The sequence below is a fragment of the Chrysochloris asiatica genome, unplaced genomic scaffold (genome assembly GCF_000296735.1).
Source record: "Chrysochloris asiatica unplaced genomic scaffold, ChrAsi1.0 scaffold00020, whole genome shotgun sequence".
In the NCBI taxonomy this organism is placed as follows: domain Eukaryota; kingdom Metazoa; phylum Chordata; class Mammalia; order Afrosoricida; family Chrysochloridae; genus Chrysochloris; species Chrysochloris asiatica.
Window position 1 is genome coordinate 15,693,606 of NW_006408538.1, and position 18,815 is coordinate 15,712,420.

General features: G+C 45.4%; 1 protein-coding gene across 1 annotated transcript in view; it reads left to right on the plus strand.

Annotated features, from left to right (window-relative positions):
- Positions 1 to 18,815, plus strand: part of CDH23 (cadherin-related 23) — a 569,346-nt gene that overhangs the window by 225,431 nt on the left and 325,100 nt on the right. The window contains exon 7 of the mRNA XM_006835863.1: positions 17,121 to 17,315. Coding sequence (XP_006835926.1) covers positions 17,121 to 17,315 — 195 coding nt within the window. The remainder of the gene's footprint in view (positions 1 to 17,120; positions 17,316 to 18,815) is intronic.

Below are 18,815 nucleotides of genomic sequence, written 5' to 3' on the forward strand. Positions count from 1 at the left end.
ATCATGTAGGGGAATGAATTTGGGGCTGGGAGATGGAACCCCATTTATGAGCGATGAATTTGTATGCTGAGAGCAGTGTTGAAGGCTGCTACATACCTGGATGCCAGGTGGGGTGCATGCCACAGGGAGGGGTTCTACATGCCTTACATCTTTGCTGAGAGTTGGGTGGGGACCTCAGATTTCAGAGCCATCCCCTCTCCTTCCAGACCCGCTTCCAAAGCAAACGTTTACAGTGTATACACACTTGTCTATACATATCTTCACCCTTAACCCTGATATGCACCCCACAAGGTAATAATAACATTATGATAGTGCCTAAGGTTTATTGGAAGTCCTGGTATAGTGCTGTAGGATAATCACTAGACTGCTAACTGCAAGGTTGGTGGTTCAAATCCCCCAGCCACTTCTCGGAAATCCTTTACAGGGTTGCTATGAGTCAGAACCAACTCGATGGCACTTACCAACAACAGATTTATTGAGCACCTATTTTACACTACGCACGTTACATGCTCTTTCTCTTATAACCTCATAAGGTGGGTTTTCTTATGACCATCTGACTGATTAGGAAACTGAGGCTCAGAGAGGTGGCCTAACTTCCCTAAAATCACTCAGCAAATAAGGGGTGGAGCTGAAACTCTAACTTCAAAGTCCCTGATGTCTCCGTTCCTCCAATACCTCCTTTTATTGCATCTGTTTTCCTTCCCATAAGTAACTTCTCACCATTTTTCTATTAGAAACATGAAGGGTGTGAGCCTGACCTTGCACTGTGTTGTTCCATAAATGTATGTGGAATGGATGGGTAGATAGGTGGGTGGGTAGGTAGATGGGTAAATGGGTGGGTGGGTGGATGGGTGGATGGATGGATGGATGGATGGATGGATGGATGGGTGGATGGATGGATGGGTAGATGGGTGGATGGGTGGATGGGTAGATGGATAGATGAGTGGGTATGAGTGGGTAAGTGAATAGATGGATGGATGGATGGATGGATGGATGGATGGATGGATGGATGGATAGTTGGATGTATGTGTGTATAGAAGGGTGGGTGGGTAGATGGATGGATGAGTGGGTGGATGGATGGATGGATAGATGGGTAGGTGGGTAGATGGATAGATGAGTAGGTGGTAGTTGGGTGGATGGATAGATGAATAGGTGGTAGATAGATGGATGAGCGGGTGGATGGATGGATGAGTGGGTGGGTGGGTGGATGGGTAGGTAGGTGGGTAGATGGATGGATGGATAGATGAGTAGGTGGTAGATGGATGGATGAGTGGGTGGGTGGGTGGATGGATGGATGAATGGGTGGGTGAGTGGATAGATGGGTGGGTGGATAGATGGGTGGGTAGATGGATGAGTGGACCTGACAGCACCTCAAACCTGACTGCTCCACATCCAGCACTTTCCTGGTGACCGCTGATGCCTGCCTTCTGAACCTGGACTCTTTAGTCAACTGAAGTCATTCTATGTTATTTTTGTTACATTTCATCGAGTCTGTTCCCTACACATAGCAATCCTGTATAAGGTTTTCTAGGAGCTGCTGGTGAGTTTGAATTACTGGCCTTTTGAATAGCACCATCCCAGGACCACATCTCCTTAAATATCAACACTTCATCAGAGTGACAGGAACCTCAATTTCTCAAGATCATCATAGCCTCCTGTAGCTATTCAGTTTTACTCAGCCGTAACTGAGAATAGTCTGTCTCTCTTTCCATGTGAGTCCGAGTAGAACTGTGTTCCATAGAGTTTTCAGTGACTGATTTTTCAGAAGTAAATCACCAGACCTTTCTTCCAGGGTGCATCTCAGTGAACTTGAACCTCTAGCCTTTCAGTTAGCAGCTGAGCATGTTAAACATCTGCACCACTTGTGGACTCTAAGAATAGCATAGCATGTAACTATGGCTCTAGAGCAGTCTGCCTGGGTGTGAAACTCAGAGCTCCTGCTTACTAGCACAAAGCCTTGAAGAACTTTCTTAGCCTTCTTCTGTTCCCCAATTTCCTCATCTGGAAATAGGAATAGGAATGGTGTCTACTTTATAAGCTGCCATGAGGATTGTAAAAGATGCTTGTAAAGTGCTTAAAAGACTTCCTGATACCTAGGATATCTCTGACAGATGTGAGTTATTATTACCCTGTTGTGGTTGGTAGGTGCTGTCGAGTCAGTTCTGACTTACAGCAACCCTATGTACAGTAGAATGAAACACTACCTTGTCCTGTACCATATTCACAGTGATTCTTAGCTTTGAGTCTATTGTTGTAGCCACTGTGTCAGAGCATCTCTTGAGGACCTACCTCTTATTCCTTATTTACGTCTACTTTACAAAGCATGATGTCCTTCTTCAGTGACTGGTCCCTCCTGATAACACGTCTGAAGTATGTGAAACAAAGTCTCACCATACTCGCTTCTAAGGAGCATTCTGTCTGTACTTCTTCCAAGGTAGATTTGCTTGTTCTTTTGGAAGTCCGTGGTACTTTCAATATTCTTCGCCAACACCATAATTCAAATGCATCAATTTTTGGTCTTCCTTATTCAGAGTCCAGCTTTCACATGCATATGAGGTGATTCAAAATGCCTCGGTCTTCAAAGTAACATCTTTGCTCTTTTAGCACTTTAAAGAGGTTTTTGCAGCAACTTTGTCCAATGCAATGTCATTTGATTCCTTGACTGCTGCATCTGTGAATATTGATTGTGGACCCAAGTAAAATGAAATCCTTGACAACTTCAGTCTTCCTTCCAGTTGTCATGATGCTTATTAGTCCAGTTGCGAGGATTTTGGTTTTCTATACACTGAGTTGTAATCCAGACTGAAGGCTGTAGTCTTTGCTCTTCATCAGTATGTACTTCAAATACTCTTCACTTTCATCAAACAAGGTCAAATCATGTGCATATTGCAGGTTGTTAATGAAACTTCTTCCATTCTTAATGCCACGTTCTTCTTCATATCATCTAGTTTCTTTAATTATTTCCACTGCATATGGAATGAATACATGTGGTGAAAGGATATTACCCTAACACACACTTTTCCTGATTTTAAACCATGCAGTATCCACTTGGTCTATGTACAGATTCTCATGAGGACTACTAAGTATTCTGTAATTCCCAGTCTTCACATGTTAACCTTAATTTGTTATGATCTACATAGTTGAATGCCTTTGCATAGCCAATGAAACACAGGTAAACATCTTTCTGGTAATATCTGCTTTCAGCCAAGAACCCTCTAAATCTAGCTTGAATTTCTGACAATTCCTTCTAGTGATTACAACTGTTTTTGAATTATCTTCTGCAAAATTTTACTTGTACATGTTGTTCATAGTACTGTTTGATAATTTCTACATTTTGTTGGGTCACCTTTCATTGGATCTCTTCCAGTCACCAGTTACCTGCTTTCCAGATTTCTTGGTGTAGAGCAGTGTGCGGTTCCAGAACTGTATCAGTTTGTTGAAATGTTTCCATTAATATTCCATCAGTTCCTGAAGCCTTGTTTTTTCTCAATGTCTTCAAGGCAGATTGGACTTCTTTTTGTAAAACCATGGGTTCTTGATCAGATGCTACCTCCTGAGAAAGATGAACTCCAACCAAATTATTTTGGGTACAATGATTCTTTGTATTCTACCTTCTTGAATGCTTCTTTTGTTCAACATTTTGCCCATAGAATCCTTCAATATTGCAACTCAAGAACTGAATTTTTTCTTCAGTTCTTCAGCCCCCCCCAAAATAGTCTTCCCTTTTGGTTTTCTAACTCCAGATATTTGCACTTAGTACAGCTGTTGTTGCTAAGTTCATTGAGTCAGTTCCAACTCACAGTGACCCTGTATTTTTGAGGAGCAGCTGGCAGATTTGAACCATTGACCTCATGATTAGCAGTCCAGTGCTTATCCTAAGTGCTGCACCAGGAGACCATAGTACAGCTAGGCTTATAATTAAAACCAGCAGTGCCCTGACTGGCTCATCCCTTCCCATTCCTGATTCCTAACATGAGATAACTTCATTCAATTTCTGGGATTTACCTTCTTATTTCTAAGTCAAGGAGCTCTGGTAGTGTAGTGGTTATGAATGGAGCTGCTAACCTCAAGGTCAGCAGTTTGAAATTACCAGCCATTCCATGGGAGAAAGATGAGGCTTTCTGCTCCCATAAGGATTTACAGCCTTGGAAACCCTATGCAGGGTCGCTATGGGTCGGAACCAAGTCTACGCACACCACCACTTTTCAGCTTTATACATTATCTATTCACTTCCAAGTGTCTTGGTGTGGCACTGTGGCTTAATGCACTGGACTGCAAGGTTAGTGGCTCAAGCTAACCAGTCAGTCGCTCCTTGGAAACCCTATACAGGATTGCTATGGGTCAGAACCAACTTATCAGCACGTCACAACAACATTGACTTCCAACTATGGAAGATGATAATGGGATTCTTTTATATTATTCCGTTACCTCATCTTTACTTGATTTTTTTATTTGATGTCTATTTTTCTTGGCACCATTTTGTTTAAATCTGGACAGGCTCCTCTCTGACTTGTTTGATGTTATGGAAGTCCAATGGTTGAAGAGGCCTGAGGTGGTATGGAAGGGGTGATTATCCTGGGAATTTCTTCATCTCTCGTTTGTATCATAGCCCTTGTTTCATGAGTTTTACATTTTCTTCTTTCTTGGTTTGCACTTTCATTTTAGTTGGGTACATTCTTCAGTGATTTCCTAAAAAGGGGTACGTGGAAGTTTTTGTTTTTTTTAACTGTGTCTGGAAAACAAAATGTTGTTACTTTACACTCACATCTGTTGATAGTTTGGCTAGGTATAGAATTCTGGAATGGAAATAGTTTTCCTTGTAATATGAAAGCATTTCTCCTTTGTCTTCTAGTCTATGTAGCTGTTAAGAACTTTAATACACTTCTGATTCCTGATCCTTTGTATGTAGCCTTTTGTTTTCTCTTTGAAAGTCTCTAGGATTTAAAAAATATATAGTCAGTGTTTTTTAATTTAGCAGTTTTATGCTTTGGTGTGAGTCTATTTTCTGAACATATGCAATCTATTTCAATCTGGAAATATTTAGTCTGGAAAATCTTCAGATCTGGGAGATTCTCTTATGTTAATTCTTGTATTGTTTTCTTCTTTTCATTTACTTTGATTTTGTTTAGTTTTCTTTCTGGAATTTCTATTAGTTGCATGTTGGACCTTCTGAACTGCTTCTCTAATTTTCTTACTTATCTCTCCCATTTTACATCTCTTTGAATATTCATATTGTTCATATTTAAGAGTGAGGTTACATTTAGTAGTCTGGAAGCTCAGTTGAGTGTGTTTGCAGAAGGGCAAGTTGGGGGCTGCTTGTTACTTGGTGGATATCAGTATAGGGTGATTAATTGAGGACCTGGCTGTTTCTTTTGAAGGAACCCTGGTGAATTGGTATTTATGTGTGTGTGTTTTTTCTTTTTTCTATCTGGCTCTCAGTGCTCTGGAGGCTGAGTGGCTAAGAGTCCTGATGAGGGTAGGGTGGGGTTTTCTCCATCAGTCTGTAGATTTTCATTTGATTTACCTGTTTTTAGTCTCACTTTGCTCCCAGCCCTGAGTCCAGAGTCTGACTTGCTCAGTCCCTCCAAAAAGCAAACTTGTTATCTCCCACAAGAGTAGGGTCAGAACTTGGGAATCTAACTGCTGTCTTTAAATATTTTCAACCACTATTCCTATCCACAGTCCTTCACATTTAGCATTACCCAGCGTCTCCAATTCCTGGCCTTTACCAAGGTTCAGAGACTGCAACTTTAACTTTCACCTGTCTCCTAAGACAGTTATCACTGGTTCATCTGTTTTCCAGAATTTTGCTAACATCACTCATCTGCTGGAATCTACTTTCTTTTTGCTTTTATGGATTTAAGCACTTTTAATTCTCTTATTATCATTATAAGGAGCCCTGGTGATATAATGAGTTAATTGTTCAACTGCTAACACAAAGGGTGACCATTCAAACTAACTATTCACATCATAGGAAGAAAGTCCTGGCTATCTGTTCCCATAAAGATAGTTTCTGTTATTGTTATTTAGTACCATCAAGTCAGTTCCAATTCCTAGTTACCATATGTACCACAGAATAAGCCACTCTCTGGTCCTTCATCATCCTCACAATCATTCTGTGTTTGAGCTCATTGTTGCAGCCACTCTGCCACTCCATCTTAGTAAATGTGTTCCCCTTGTCACTGACCCTCTACTTTACTAAGCATGGCGTCCTTCTCTAGGGACTGGTCCCGCCTGACGAAATGTCCAAAGTCCATGAGATGAAGTCTCCTTATCCTTGTTTCCAAATAGCATTCTGACTGTACTTTTTCCAAGACAGGTTTGTGTATTCTTCTGGAAGTTCATAGTATATCCAACATTCTTAGCCAACACCATGATTCAAGGCATCAATTGTTCTCTTGTCTTCTTTATCTATTGTCCATCCCTCACATGAGGTAGTTGAAAATACCATGGTATAGGTGAGGTATGTCTTAGTCCTGGTGGTGACATCTTTGTTTTTTCATATCTAAAGTGTATTTTATTGGGCACACCTGCTGCAAAAAGCCTAGGAAACCCTGTGGGGGAAGTTCAGCTCTGCCATATAAGGTTGTTATGAATCAGAATTGACTTGATAGCACACAACAACATTATAATTTTAGTGAGAACTGGAGCAAAATTAGAAATAAATGCGCTTAATCTACCATGTTTCATAAGAAGTCCCAGTTCATTTAAACCATTTCTTGATTATAATGCTAGGACTCAGGAGGTAACCAAAGAGACCCCAAAGAGACTTGACATCAAAGACTCAGATATTTGTTTGTATTATTGACAATAGCCAAAGGGTGGAAACTGATGGAGAGGCAAAATGTGGTTGTTGTTGTCAGGTGCCATCGAGTCGGAACTGACTCATAGCGACCCCATGCACGCAGAACAAAACAATGTCTGATCCTGGACCAACCTCACTACCACTGCCACACTTGATGCTGTCAATGATACCACCTGGCCAATCCATCTCGTTGGATGTCTTCCTCTTTTTCTCTGAACCTCCATCTTACCCAGCATGACATCCTTCTCCAACGATTGTTCCCTCCTGACAACATGTCCAAAGTATGAGAGATGAAGTTTAGCTATCTTGGCCTCCAAGGAGCGCTCTGGCTGCACTTCTTCCAAAACAGATCTATTGGTTCTTTTGGCAGTCCATGGCACTTTCAGTATTCTCCTCCACCACCACAATTCAAAGGCATCAATTCTTCTATGATCTTCCTTATTCACTGCCCAGCTTTCGCATCCATATGAGGTTATTTAAAATACCATGGCTTGAGTCAGGTGCATCTTGTCCTCAAGGTGACATCTTTGCTCTTCAACACTTAAAAAAGTTCCTGTGCAGCAGATTTGCCTAATGCAATACGTCGTCTGATCTCTTGACTGCTGCTTCCACGAACGTTGATAGTTGATCCAAGAAGAATGAAGTCCTTGACAACTTCAATCTTTTCTCCATTGAAAAGAATGTTGTTTATTGGTCCACTGGTGAGGAGTTTTGTTTTCTTGACATTCAGATGCAATCCATACCAAAGACTATGTTCTTTGATCTTCATCAGTAAATGTTTCAAGTTGTATCATCTGAATATCACAGGTTGTTAGTGAGTCTTCCTCCAATCCTGATGCCAGTTTTTTCTTCATAGAACCCAGCTTCTCGTATTATTTGTTCAGCATACAGGTTGGTAGGTCTGTATAATAGAATATTGTTCCACCATGAAAAGAAATGCAATACCGATACATCCTCATCGTGGCTGAACCTTGAAAACATTATGCTGAGTGAAAGAAGACAGACACAGAGGGATAAATATGACAAGCCTTCAAATAGTTTGTGGAAAAATTCCATTGTCTTTTAAGTCTATTTTTCCACAAATGTTTTGAAGCACCCTTGTATTGTATGACTGCATTTACATGGGGCATCTGAAATAGGCAACTTGAGAGAAAGGAAATAGAATAGATGTTACCAGGGGTTGCAGGGCTGGGCATGGGGAGTTAATGTTTAATAGCATAGTGTGTCTATTTGGGATGATAAAAAAATGATCTGAAAACAGAGAGTGGTGATGGTTACAAGCATTGTAAATGTACTTAATGTCACTGAACTGTACGTTTTTAAATGCACAACAAACAAAAAAGAGAAAGAGAGAGAGTTGGAAATGCTAAAGGAAGAACTCGCAGACCCTGGTGACTAATGAAGAGTGGAAAGCAAGAGATGGAGGAGGTGCAAGATGGTCCCTGTAGAGCAGGACAGTAGCAGAAATCGGGAAGTTGGAGTGGCATTTGTAAGCACTTTGATGAATGCCTTCCTTGGATTTAGCATAGCCAGTTTCCTGCTGGATTGCTGAGAAGGAAGAGGGACTTAAATGCAAGAAGTCTGAGCCGGCTCTTGAGAAGATGAGGAACAGCTGGGAGGCAACCCTGTTCCATGGAAAAGTCTTTGGGTCATTCCAGAGTGTGTATGACTTAAAGCCCAGACCCTTGTGATTCCTGCCCACAGAGCTGGCACCTCCCCGTGGCAGCTTGCCTTGGTTCTTACCTGTTAGACTGCTGTGTACATCAACAAGAGAGAGCAAACTGTGGTTGAAAGACAGTATGGTCTCACCCTGAGTACGTGTGTGTGTGTTTGTGGATATGTGTGTGTACACATGCACCCCTACAAGGGTGTTCAGATGGGGCCACTGGAGACATCCATGCAGGTCTGGTAGACACTTGTGTCTCTTGGGTTCTCCTCTTGGCTCCCATGTCTCTCTTTGGACACTGTTCTCCTGCTTTCAGGTGGTACCCAGAGTTACCTCCTTGCTCCTATAGTCCTCCCCATTTTTATTCTTTCACCCTCTTCATGAACTGGAATGCCACAAAAATGCCTTCCCAAATTGCAGGGAGTTCTGCCTCCAAAGTCACAAATGAAGAGACATCAGCTTTAGTATTCAGCAGAAACCAAGACATGGGGCTTTTCCTTATTACAGAAGCCCTTTTATTAAAAAAGTTCTGTACTTCTAACTTAAATTCTTCTAGTTGCAGCGGGACCCCATTGCTTTATTCTCAATGAAAGTGTGAACATGTTCAAATATTCTCTTTCTTCTGAAGTTCTTTATGGGTTACACCTCCTCATGAGCCCTCACTTCTCCAGTCTAGACAAATGAAGCACCCCTCTCTGGCTCCCACCAGAATCCCCCAGCCCTTCCATGGAGAGAGGTGAATTAATCAGTCTAAGCCTTCCTCCACTGCAGGAGCCGCATTAAGCAGGTCTCCTTAGTCTCTGGAACCCTGAGTGAGGTTTGGAGATAGACAGATGGCCGGAACTTGAATCCTGACTCTACCACTTGGAAGTTGAGTACTTTGGACAGGTCACGTCTCTGAGTCTCCATTGCCTCCATCTGGTAAAAGGTGATAATGAGATGTTGTTGTTGTTGTTAAGTGCTATCAAGTCAGTTCTGATTCATAGCGACCCTGTATAGGGTTTCCAAGGAACGGCTGGTAAGGTTAAACTGCCAACCTTGCTGTCCAGCGCATTAACTCACAGCGCCACACCAGGACTCCTATAATGAGATAAGATGTATGAAAATGCCAATCCTTGGAACTGATGCGTGGTGGGTTGAACCACTGGTAATTCTAATTCTTGGCCCCTCCATCGCCTCCACTGCTCACCATGACCACACTTCCACCTATGGCCTCTGGGCGGCACATACGTGTTCCAACAGGGTCTGTTCCCAGCTCTGATCCATGGAGGTGCCTGCACCTAGCTGGAACTCCATCTGTCAGGAATTTATTACCAATGCATTTTATAACAGGCTTTATAATAAGATATTAAGGACTGTAGTAGCATCTAGCAAGCATTCCATAAATATTAATAACACCTTTAGAGATGGCACCTACAGCGGAAATGGTAGGGTTTTGGGTTGATGTTTGGTCAAAGATATAGAATAAATCTCATTTGGGAGGGGATCCTATGAGAACGAGAGCATGTGATGTGCATTTTTGCTGTCTCTCTCCTCCTATCTTCCTTTCTCTTGCTGCTTCAGATGTTATCTTTTTCCCTCCTCAAGCACACCTTTTGTGCTGACTTTTCCCCCTTTCAGTTAGCTCCTTCTTTCCAGCTTCCCTACCCTGCTTCTTTTCTCTCAATCCCTCTTTCCCTCGTTTCCATTTTCCCTTCATTTCCCAGTCCTCCCCATTTCGTTACTCCCACCCTATTTTCTTTGTCCCCTTTTAGTCTTCCCTTCTTCCCCACCACCCTTGTTACCACGTCCTCCCGCATCTCTGCTCTCTCCTCCCTCCTCCTGCCTTTCCCTCTGTCAGAACCTCTTTCTCCCTGGCTGCACACACATTCCCACCTCGTTCCAGTGAGCACCCCAAGCCACCTCCGTGGAAGCCCGGAGTGTAATGTAACTGCATGTGAGAAGTGAGCTATTTATCATTATTATTAACGAACAGGATCCCTTGCACGGCAGAACTTTCCTGGAGTCTATTCCCTTGTCACCCCAGGAGTAGCAAAAAGATTTATTTGCCTTGGAATGACACAGGGTGGCCCATTTACAGCAGGTCCATCAGAAGTGATATGGAGCTTAAATGGATACTTGAAGGAGGCAGGGGCCTGTCCTGTCTAGGCCTGCATGGTGCTGCCACTTGCCAAGAGGGACAGCCAGGCAAAGTGAAGGGTTTTGAAGAGTCTGATACTAAGCATGCTCCCCAGGCCCCTGGAGGCCTGGCCTGCTGTGCGGATAGTGCAATTTAGGAGATTTCCTTTGAAATGACCAAGAAACCACGGGGGAGTAGGTGGGTACCCTGAGGAAGGGGCACTGGAAGCAGGGTTGGAGCAGAGAAGCAGGTCAAGAGGCTGTGTCTGGAAGTCCCATGGGGCCTTTCTGATCTCAGAATACTCCAAATACTACAGCTGCTCCTGTCCGGGGAGGCGGACACAGCACCAGTTTCCACGATGAATGTGTGGGGAGAAGTGGCACTAGAAGGAAGCGGGGCTATCCCCAACTGAAATGCCCTTTGGACCTCTCTCCCTGCCCATGGTCCATCCTCAGACCCCAACTCTGGACATCAGAGGGGAAACTCTTCCCTGGTCTGCTTGTCCCCAGGCAGGCAGAGTCTGGCTCAGCTAGACACCTTCCTCCAAGCCTGTCCTAGCTGATGGTGTGACTTCCTTGATCCAGCTGTCCCCTGTCCACCCTGCCATGCCCCTCCACTTCCACTTCCGTGTTTACTGATCATTGCCTGGGTGGATTTGCATGTTAAAGAGGTGTCTGGGGATGCTTAAAAAGAAGAGGGAGCCAGCATTTATCCTGTTGGCTATATTCTTCTCCCCTTGATTACCTGCCAGCCACGTGGCTGTCACTGTGCCCTTACCAGGGGCTTTGTAGCCCAGCCATTGCCATTCAAGGAATGGAATCCCAGCAGGGGAGGGCCAGGGTGAACCTGCGGCAGAACCCAGGACCCATGAGGCCAAGCCTGGGGCTGGGAAGCACGGGTTGGAGCACCCATGAGGCTGCTGTTAGCAAGTGATATCCATAGGAAAGATCCCAGAGCATTCCGCAGACACTGCAGCTTAGGACAGGCAGTGACAGCCAGACAGGGCATGTGAAAACCTGGGCTGAGGAGGTTCACAAAGCCTTAGTCTCCATTTTCTCCTTCTCTGTGCTCTGTTGTCCTCACTACAGATAGTCTTCCTCTGCCTGCCCATGACTTCTCCGCTACCTTCTAAGTGGGCCTTTCGGCCTGTCATAGTGCCCACTCTAGCCCTAGTCCAATACCAAGAATCTTTCTGCTCAGCTCCCCACAGGAAACTGACCCAATGTCCAAGGTTCCATCTGTGATTGGCCCACTTGGTTACCCCTGAACCAATCAGGTGTGGCCTAAGTATGAAGTCACTTGATTCCAACATGGCTTCCTAGGCCCATCCCCTTGAGCAAAGCTGTGGGGACAAAGAGCGCTTCTCTTAGCAGGGTGTGAGTAATTAACATTTCTTTAGGTGAGGTGGACAGATGACTATGTTTGTGTCAAAGCATCAGCTTTCCAATCATGCCTGTCTTTCCCCACTTTTTCCATCTGTGAAATGAGGACATAGGACAGGATACGCCCCAAAGCTGCTTTCAGCTGCTGAAGCTATCCCTGAGCATCATCTAGTCAGCACTGTCCATGTTTAGGGTCTTCCCTGACCTTCAGGTGCCCTTTTCACTTTGGTCTTAGACCCACTTCTCTTCTCTCAGACTCTCTAGGAACAGCCATGAGCCAATGAACATGTTCTCTCTCTGAATCTGAAAATGGCCATTTATCCAAGTTCATAGTTAAAGAGACACACTGGCACTTTATGTTATTTATTCCTAATGTCCTCCTTTAAAGCGGGGGCTCAGCCCATCCTCCCTGGGTTAATGTTTTATTGCTATAATAATAATTTCACCTGATGTTTCTTGACTACTGGTCAGTATTGCTGTATGCCAGACCCTTCAAGAACTTGTCTCAGTTCTCTAGTGCTTCTGAACCAGAAATACCCCACACAAGTGACTTTGAAGAACAGAAACTTATTTTCTTACAGTTTGGGAGGCTAGAAGCCCAAATTCAGGGCATGTCTAGGGGATGTCCTTCCTTGTTGAATTCAGCTTCTAGTTATTGTTGTTGTGAAGTGCCATCGAGTCAATTCCGACCCATAGTGACCCTGTATAGGGTTTCCAAGGAGCAGCTGGTGAGCTTGAACCTCCAACCTTGCAGTTCAAATGACCTTATAGTCTGACGCATTAACCCACGTCACCACACCAGGACTCCTCAGCTTCTATTGTTGTTGTTCCTGGACTTTTATTCATCAGTGCATCTCTTTCCATCTTTTGTTTTCTTCCCCCCCCCCCCCCCCCTGTGTGTCTCTGTGCCTATTCTACTTTTTATAAACATTCAGAAGTGATTAGCACACTCTGCTTTGATATGGGGTCCTGGTATGGCACTGTAGGCAAAACACTGAACTCCTAACTGGAAGATTGGCCGTTCAAACCTACCAGCCATTCCCTGGAAACCCTTTACAGGGTCGCTATGAGTCAGAACTTACTGGATAGCACTTAATAACAGCACCAATTTTAGTATGTCCTTATTAACATATCAGAAGAAACCCTCTACTTCTAAATAGGGTCATACTTATAGGTACATGTGTTAGGACTTCAACACATGTTTTGGGGTGGAGGGGACACAATTTAATCCATTACTAAGACTTATTTTTTTAAATCTTACAGTATTTCTCATCTCATTCTTATCTCATGTAATTCCCACACAATCCCCTAAGGAATTTGCTGTTGTTGTTTGGTGCTGTTGAGTCAATTCCGACTCAGTGACCCTGGATAGGGTTTACAAGGAGCAGCTGGTAGGTTGAACTGCCAAACTTGTGATTTGCTGTCTAGTGCTGCTCCTACAGCGCCACTTAAGTAGGTACTGTTAATAGCTTGATTTTACAAATGAGGAGACTAAGGCCTAAAGACATTAAGCAACCCATTTCTGAGGTTTCCCAGGCAACAAGTGGAAAGACCAGGATCCAAACTTAGAGGGCTGGTGCTTTAAGTCTGCCGTAAACATGGAAACTCAGAATGCTCTGTGTGGCGATACAGCAGACCTGTGTGAATATCCGTTTGTCCACGCAGCCCTGTGTGTATATCTGCCTGTGCATTTTCAGGGAACAGCAGCTGGATGCTTGGAGAAGGTCCCAGTGAATGTGCTGATGGGTGAGCCCCAATTTCTTGATTGAGCTTCGGTGCCCAGGTCATGGAATACGCAAAGTCAGAATTGTTTTCCCTCCAATGGCTTGCCCCTTCTAAGAATAAGAATGGCTCTTTGCCAGGTCCTTTTAAAGCCATTTCTAAGTTATGCAGAAATTAAATGGGTTTTCACTGCAGGACATGAAACATAATCCAAGAAGGTCATGCATGGGACCATCACCCCTTCCTCTCTTTCTACTGTCTTCTTTTCTTGGATCTATCTTTTAAATCCTCTGAGCCTATGCTCAGAGAACCTTCACCCTGGACCATGTGGCGTGGGTGGGGGAAATGTCCTTGCCTCCCCATGGCAGGGAGCTGGAGAGCTGACATTCGCTCAGGAGCGGTGTGGACTCTATGCAGGATGTACTGGCCTCTTGGAGCTTGTCTGTCCCTTCTTGCAGCAGGAGCCTCTGGCCCTAGTGGAGTGTTTTGTTCAGGATTCCAGACTTGGTTTTCATACTATGCAGTGCTCTTGTTGGGTCTGGAGAGAGAAAAAGGGTGAGGGAGAGAACCTCCTAAAGATCTCCTCGAGTCCTGTAGCAACAGGGTGGGCATGTCAGGGCTGGGCTGGCTTCACTGAGCCCAGTGTCTGGTGGTTCAGTACCCTGGGTTTATACATGTGACATCGCATCTCAAATATGACTCCAATAAAGGCATTTCAGAGAGATGACAACTTACAAAAGGATAGGAAGAGCAAGGGGGAAAATAAATGATGCTGGATCCCCCAGAGACCAGCGACAATGGGAAACTCTTCCTACCTGTAGGGCTGAAGTTGTTGATATTTATTGTTAAGTGCCGTCTAGTCAGTTCTGACTCATAGTGATCCTGTATAGGGTTTCCAAGGAGTGGCTGGTTGAGTTTGAACCAACCTTTTGGTCCAGTGTTTATCCTACAGGGCCACACCAGGAGTGATTTAGTACTACAGTTTAAAAAACAAAAACACACCCATTGCAGTTGATTCTGACCCAGGGAGATCCTACCTGTTATGTAGTAGAATTGAGCTCCATAAGATTTTCTTGGCTGTGTTGTGGATTAAAGTACTAGACTGCAAAGTCATTTTGAACCATAAGGTCGGCAGTTCAAGCTCACTAGCTGCTCCTCAGAAACCCTGTACTAGGTTGTTATGGTTGAAACCAACTCTATGGCACTTAACAACAACAACAGTCTTAACCAAAGCAGATCACCAGGTAGGCCTATCTTCTGTGGCACAGCTGGGCAGCTTCGAACCTACATCCTTTTGGTTAATAGCTGACCTTTAACTATTGTTACTGGAGCCCAAACAAAGCTGGGGCCAAGGAGGATGAGCTGCTGGGCTGCGCTGGATGGAGTAGGGAAATGATCATAATAAAAAGAACCCAATAAACTTAAAAACACAAGCTTTTTCTTCTCCTACCCTCCAATCTCCTACCAGTGCCTCCCATCGGGGGGAAGCCAGTCAGCATAGGAACCTGGGGAACTCAGGCCATTGAGGGAAAGGAGTCAGGGGGCAGAGCAAGGTTCCCAATGCTGCGTGAGGACAGACTGTTAATGCTCATGGTGTTCCCTGTCAGGTCTCCTCCACAAGAGGCTGAAATTAAAACCTTAGCTGCCGTCTTCTAAGCATTTATTATGTACTGTTAACACTCACTGCTCATTTATTCATCATACCAACCCAGTGAGATATGATCAGCATCGATATATAGAGAGGACTCAGTGGCTCAGAGACACTGAGTAACTTACCCAAAGACACACAGCGAGGCTGGGATTCTAATAGACGTCTACCCATTCATGAAACCCTGGTACTTATCCACTCTGCCCTCTTGCAGACTTGATTTTCTTTTAGAGATAATGAGTGAGAGAGCTTCCCCCCCCCCCCCAAGCTGCTGAGGTGAAAAGGGAATACCTGGCAAAGAAGAAACATGTCCAGCGGCCCGAGGTGTAAAGGAGCCTGCTGGGTTTGAGAAGGGCAGGTAGCTGTATATCACTTGGGCAAAAAGTGTGAAGAGGAAGTCAGGGCCAGACCATAAGGGGGCTGTGTTCTGTGCAAAGGTCCCTCTGCTGTTTGCTTCCTACCCCAACGGTTGGTGGTGAGACTGACCATCCACTTGTTGGATGATGGCGGAGATTCAGCAAGCTCAGAAAACTGTGACAATTCTGGGCATTATTGCTCTCAGGAGATAACTAGAACTGGCAAGAACATGCTTGCAGCAAGCAGATGTCTGAGGCTGGTCCCCAAACAAAGAAACTGCGTGAAGTCCTGATGCAAGGCCCAGGTTATGACCAGCAGCATGGACAGGGTGTCATAAGGGACCCCATCATTGTCCCACTATCGAGAAAACATAGAGAACAGGGCATAGCATCTCTGCCCTCAGGAAGCTTCCAGGCCCATGGAACACTCCAGACTAGAAGGTGCCATCCATGCTGGAAGCTGACATCGGTATTATATGGGAAAACCAAGGATGGAATCTTTATCGAAGTAGACTACCTTTTCTTCAGCAAAGCAGCTGGTGGGGTTTGTACTCCAACTTTTCAGCTAGCAGGCTAACACTTTAACCACTACACCACCAGGGAACTGCTTTCAATGTTTTAGACAAATATTTATACTGTAGGACTTAAACCCATGGGCTTAGAATTAGCTATAACTGAATTCAAGTTTGGCCCAGCTGTGTTACGTTGGGCAAGTTACTTAACCTCTTTTAAGTCTCAGCTTTCTGTTCTGAAGACGTACAAGAGCTATCTCACTGAAGTAAGTAAGGCCTTTAACCAGAGACTCCAGTTTAGAAAGGTCCAAGATCTATGTACACAGCACAGCAGCGGAGATCACAGAGCGCCCCCTTCAGGACAGTGACATTAGAGGGGGTACTGTGAGCCTTCGGGTACAAGCTGCAGTGGCTGAGGGTTGGCAGGTAGATTCTACCCCTGCCCAGAGCAAGCCAAGTTGGAAAAGTACCCCCCCTCCAACTCTGGTGTCCTGCCAGATCCCCAGAGCACACGCCCCCCCCCGTTTCTGACCTTGAAACCTCCCAGGACGCAGCCTCCCAGTTGCTCTCTAGAGCAGCCCACACTGATGCTTGGGCAGCCAAGGAGCATCACCACCAAGAAATAGGGGTACATGGACAGACCGGAGCCTCATCCAGACCTCCAGGGTGAGCTGCGCATCATCAGAACTGGCGCTGTTATAGCCACCAGGAGGCCTTCAAAAAGGAAGGGAAAAAAAAGAATAGACACTGCATTTTAAATTCTTTCGAACCCTCTTAGAATAAAAATGACGAAGCCCTGGGTCTGGTTGGCTGGAGGGACGTAGTTAATGGGCTTTGGGGGAATCGTCACTGATGAATGCAGCTGCTTTGAGCTCCTACTCACCCTTTTATTTGCTCTCTCCCCACACAGAACACACCGGTGGGGACGCCCATCTTCATCGTGAATGCCACAGACCCCGACCTGGGTGCGGGCGGCAGCGTCCTCTACTCCTTTCAGCCCCCCTCCCAGTTTTTTGCCATGGACAGCGCCCGTGGCATTGTCACGGTGATTCACGAGCTGGATTATGAGAGTACCCAGGCCTACCAGCTGACCGTCAATGTCACGGTGAGTCCCACAACCAGGAGAGAAACAGGACCTTCCGGATGAAAGCTGGACTCGGTTCCACAGTTGTGGGGACAGGAGGACAGCTGATACTGCTGCCGTGTCCCTGGCCCTGTGCTGACCACTCAGTGTGTTGTCTCCACTAACTACAGACCTGTGCCATAAGTGTTATTAAGAAACCTGTGTTACTGAGGAGGAAACGGAGGCACAGGGGTAATTCAGTCACCTGATCTAGCACTGGTCACCACCACAGGACATTCATCGTGTGGGGTGTCCTCTTGCTCTCTGGGCATAGGATGAAGAAATGTTAACCTCACCTGTGTCCTGACACCACCCCAAATGCATGAGCCAGGGGGTACCCATGTGTGCCAAATACAGTGCTGGCCCCTGGACATCAAGGATGAGTGGTCAGGAGAGGGGTACTTACCTCATTGTTTGGCTAACACTGTTGAAATTTACACAACTGAGGGGGGAGGCAAGAAGCAGTCCAGTGCTTGGACCACCATGCTCCAGGGGTCTCTGAATCTCCAGAGCATCACAATTGTGTGGTCTTTGTCTCAGCCAGTTGTTTCCCAGGGTTTGGGGGCAGGGCCTGCCCCTGTTTGCTCTCTGCTCTGGGCTGCTGCCTTGGGGCCTCGTTGGATCCATCAGCCACAGCAGGGTGACACATTGACCTGTTGTCTCTTAGATTTCTGTTTACAAAGTTCAGGCAGACCAAGAGCAAAACAACCGTCGTGCATCCTATTGATTCTCCAGTGTCATCCCATGGGCAGGCAGCTGGGGGCTCCAGTTGGCAAGTCGTAGAGCCCAGACCCTGGGGATGGTACCCTGGCCGGGTTGATAGATGGAACTCTGCCTGACTTGGCCAGTATGTAGAGGGGTCTTGAGAGCCCTTGTGCCTGCCTCGGTGCCTCCTGAAGCGGTCACTGCCAACAACACACATACTCATCTCTCCACCACCACCACCCCAACTGCCCACACCAGGTATGTTGTAGTTGCCAGGGAAGAGGAGTGTGCTACATTTCCCACTCAGTGTCACCCACTCCCCTCCTGAAGATCCTTCCCTTCTTCCATTGGCTGCACTGAACACTCTTAAGACAACCAGGCCTTCCTTCTTCTGCAAGACCTTGCATCTGTGCCCCCTGGAGAGCAGGAGCCAGCACTAGGTTTGTTGTAGTGTGAGGAAGGCCTGGGACTCATCAGTCAGTCACCCTAGGCAAACCACTGCAAACCTAACCTGAGGACAGTCCATCCTCAAACCCAGATCAGAGAATGTACAAGCACAAGGCTCCATAGAAGGTATTCAACTCGGATAAGGAAACTGAGACTCTAAGAGCGAAGAGAACTCAGCAAGTGAGGGTCCGAACTCATGTTGGGAACCCAAGTCAAGACAGAGAAGGGTAGGTTTTTACACCAAAAGAATATGAGTTTGAGTCCTGTTACACACTTACCAGCTATGTGGCTCTGAGCAAATTATTTAGCATCTTTGAGTCTCTGTTCCTT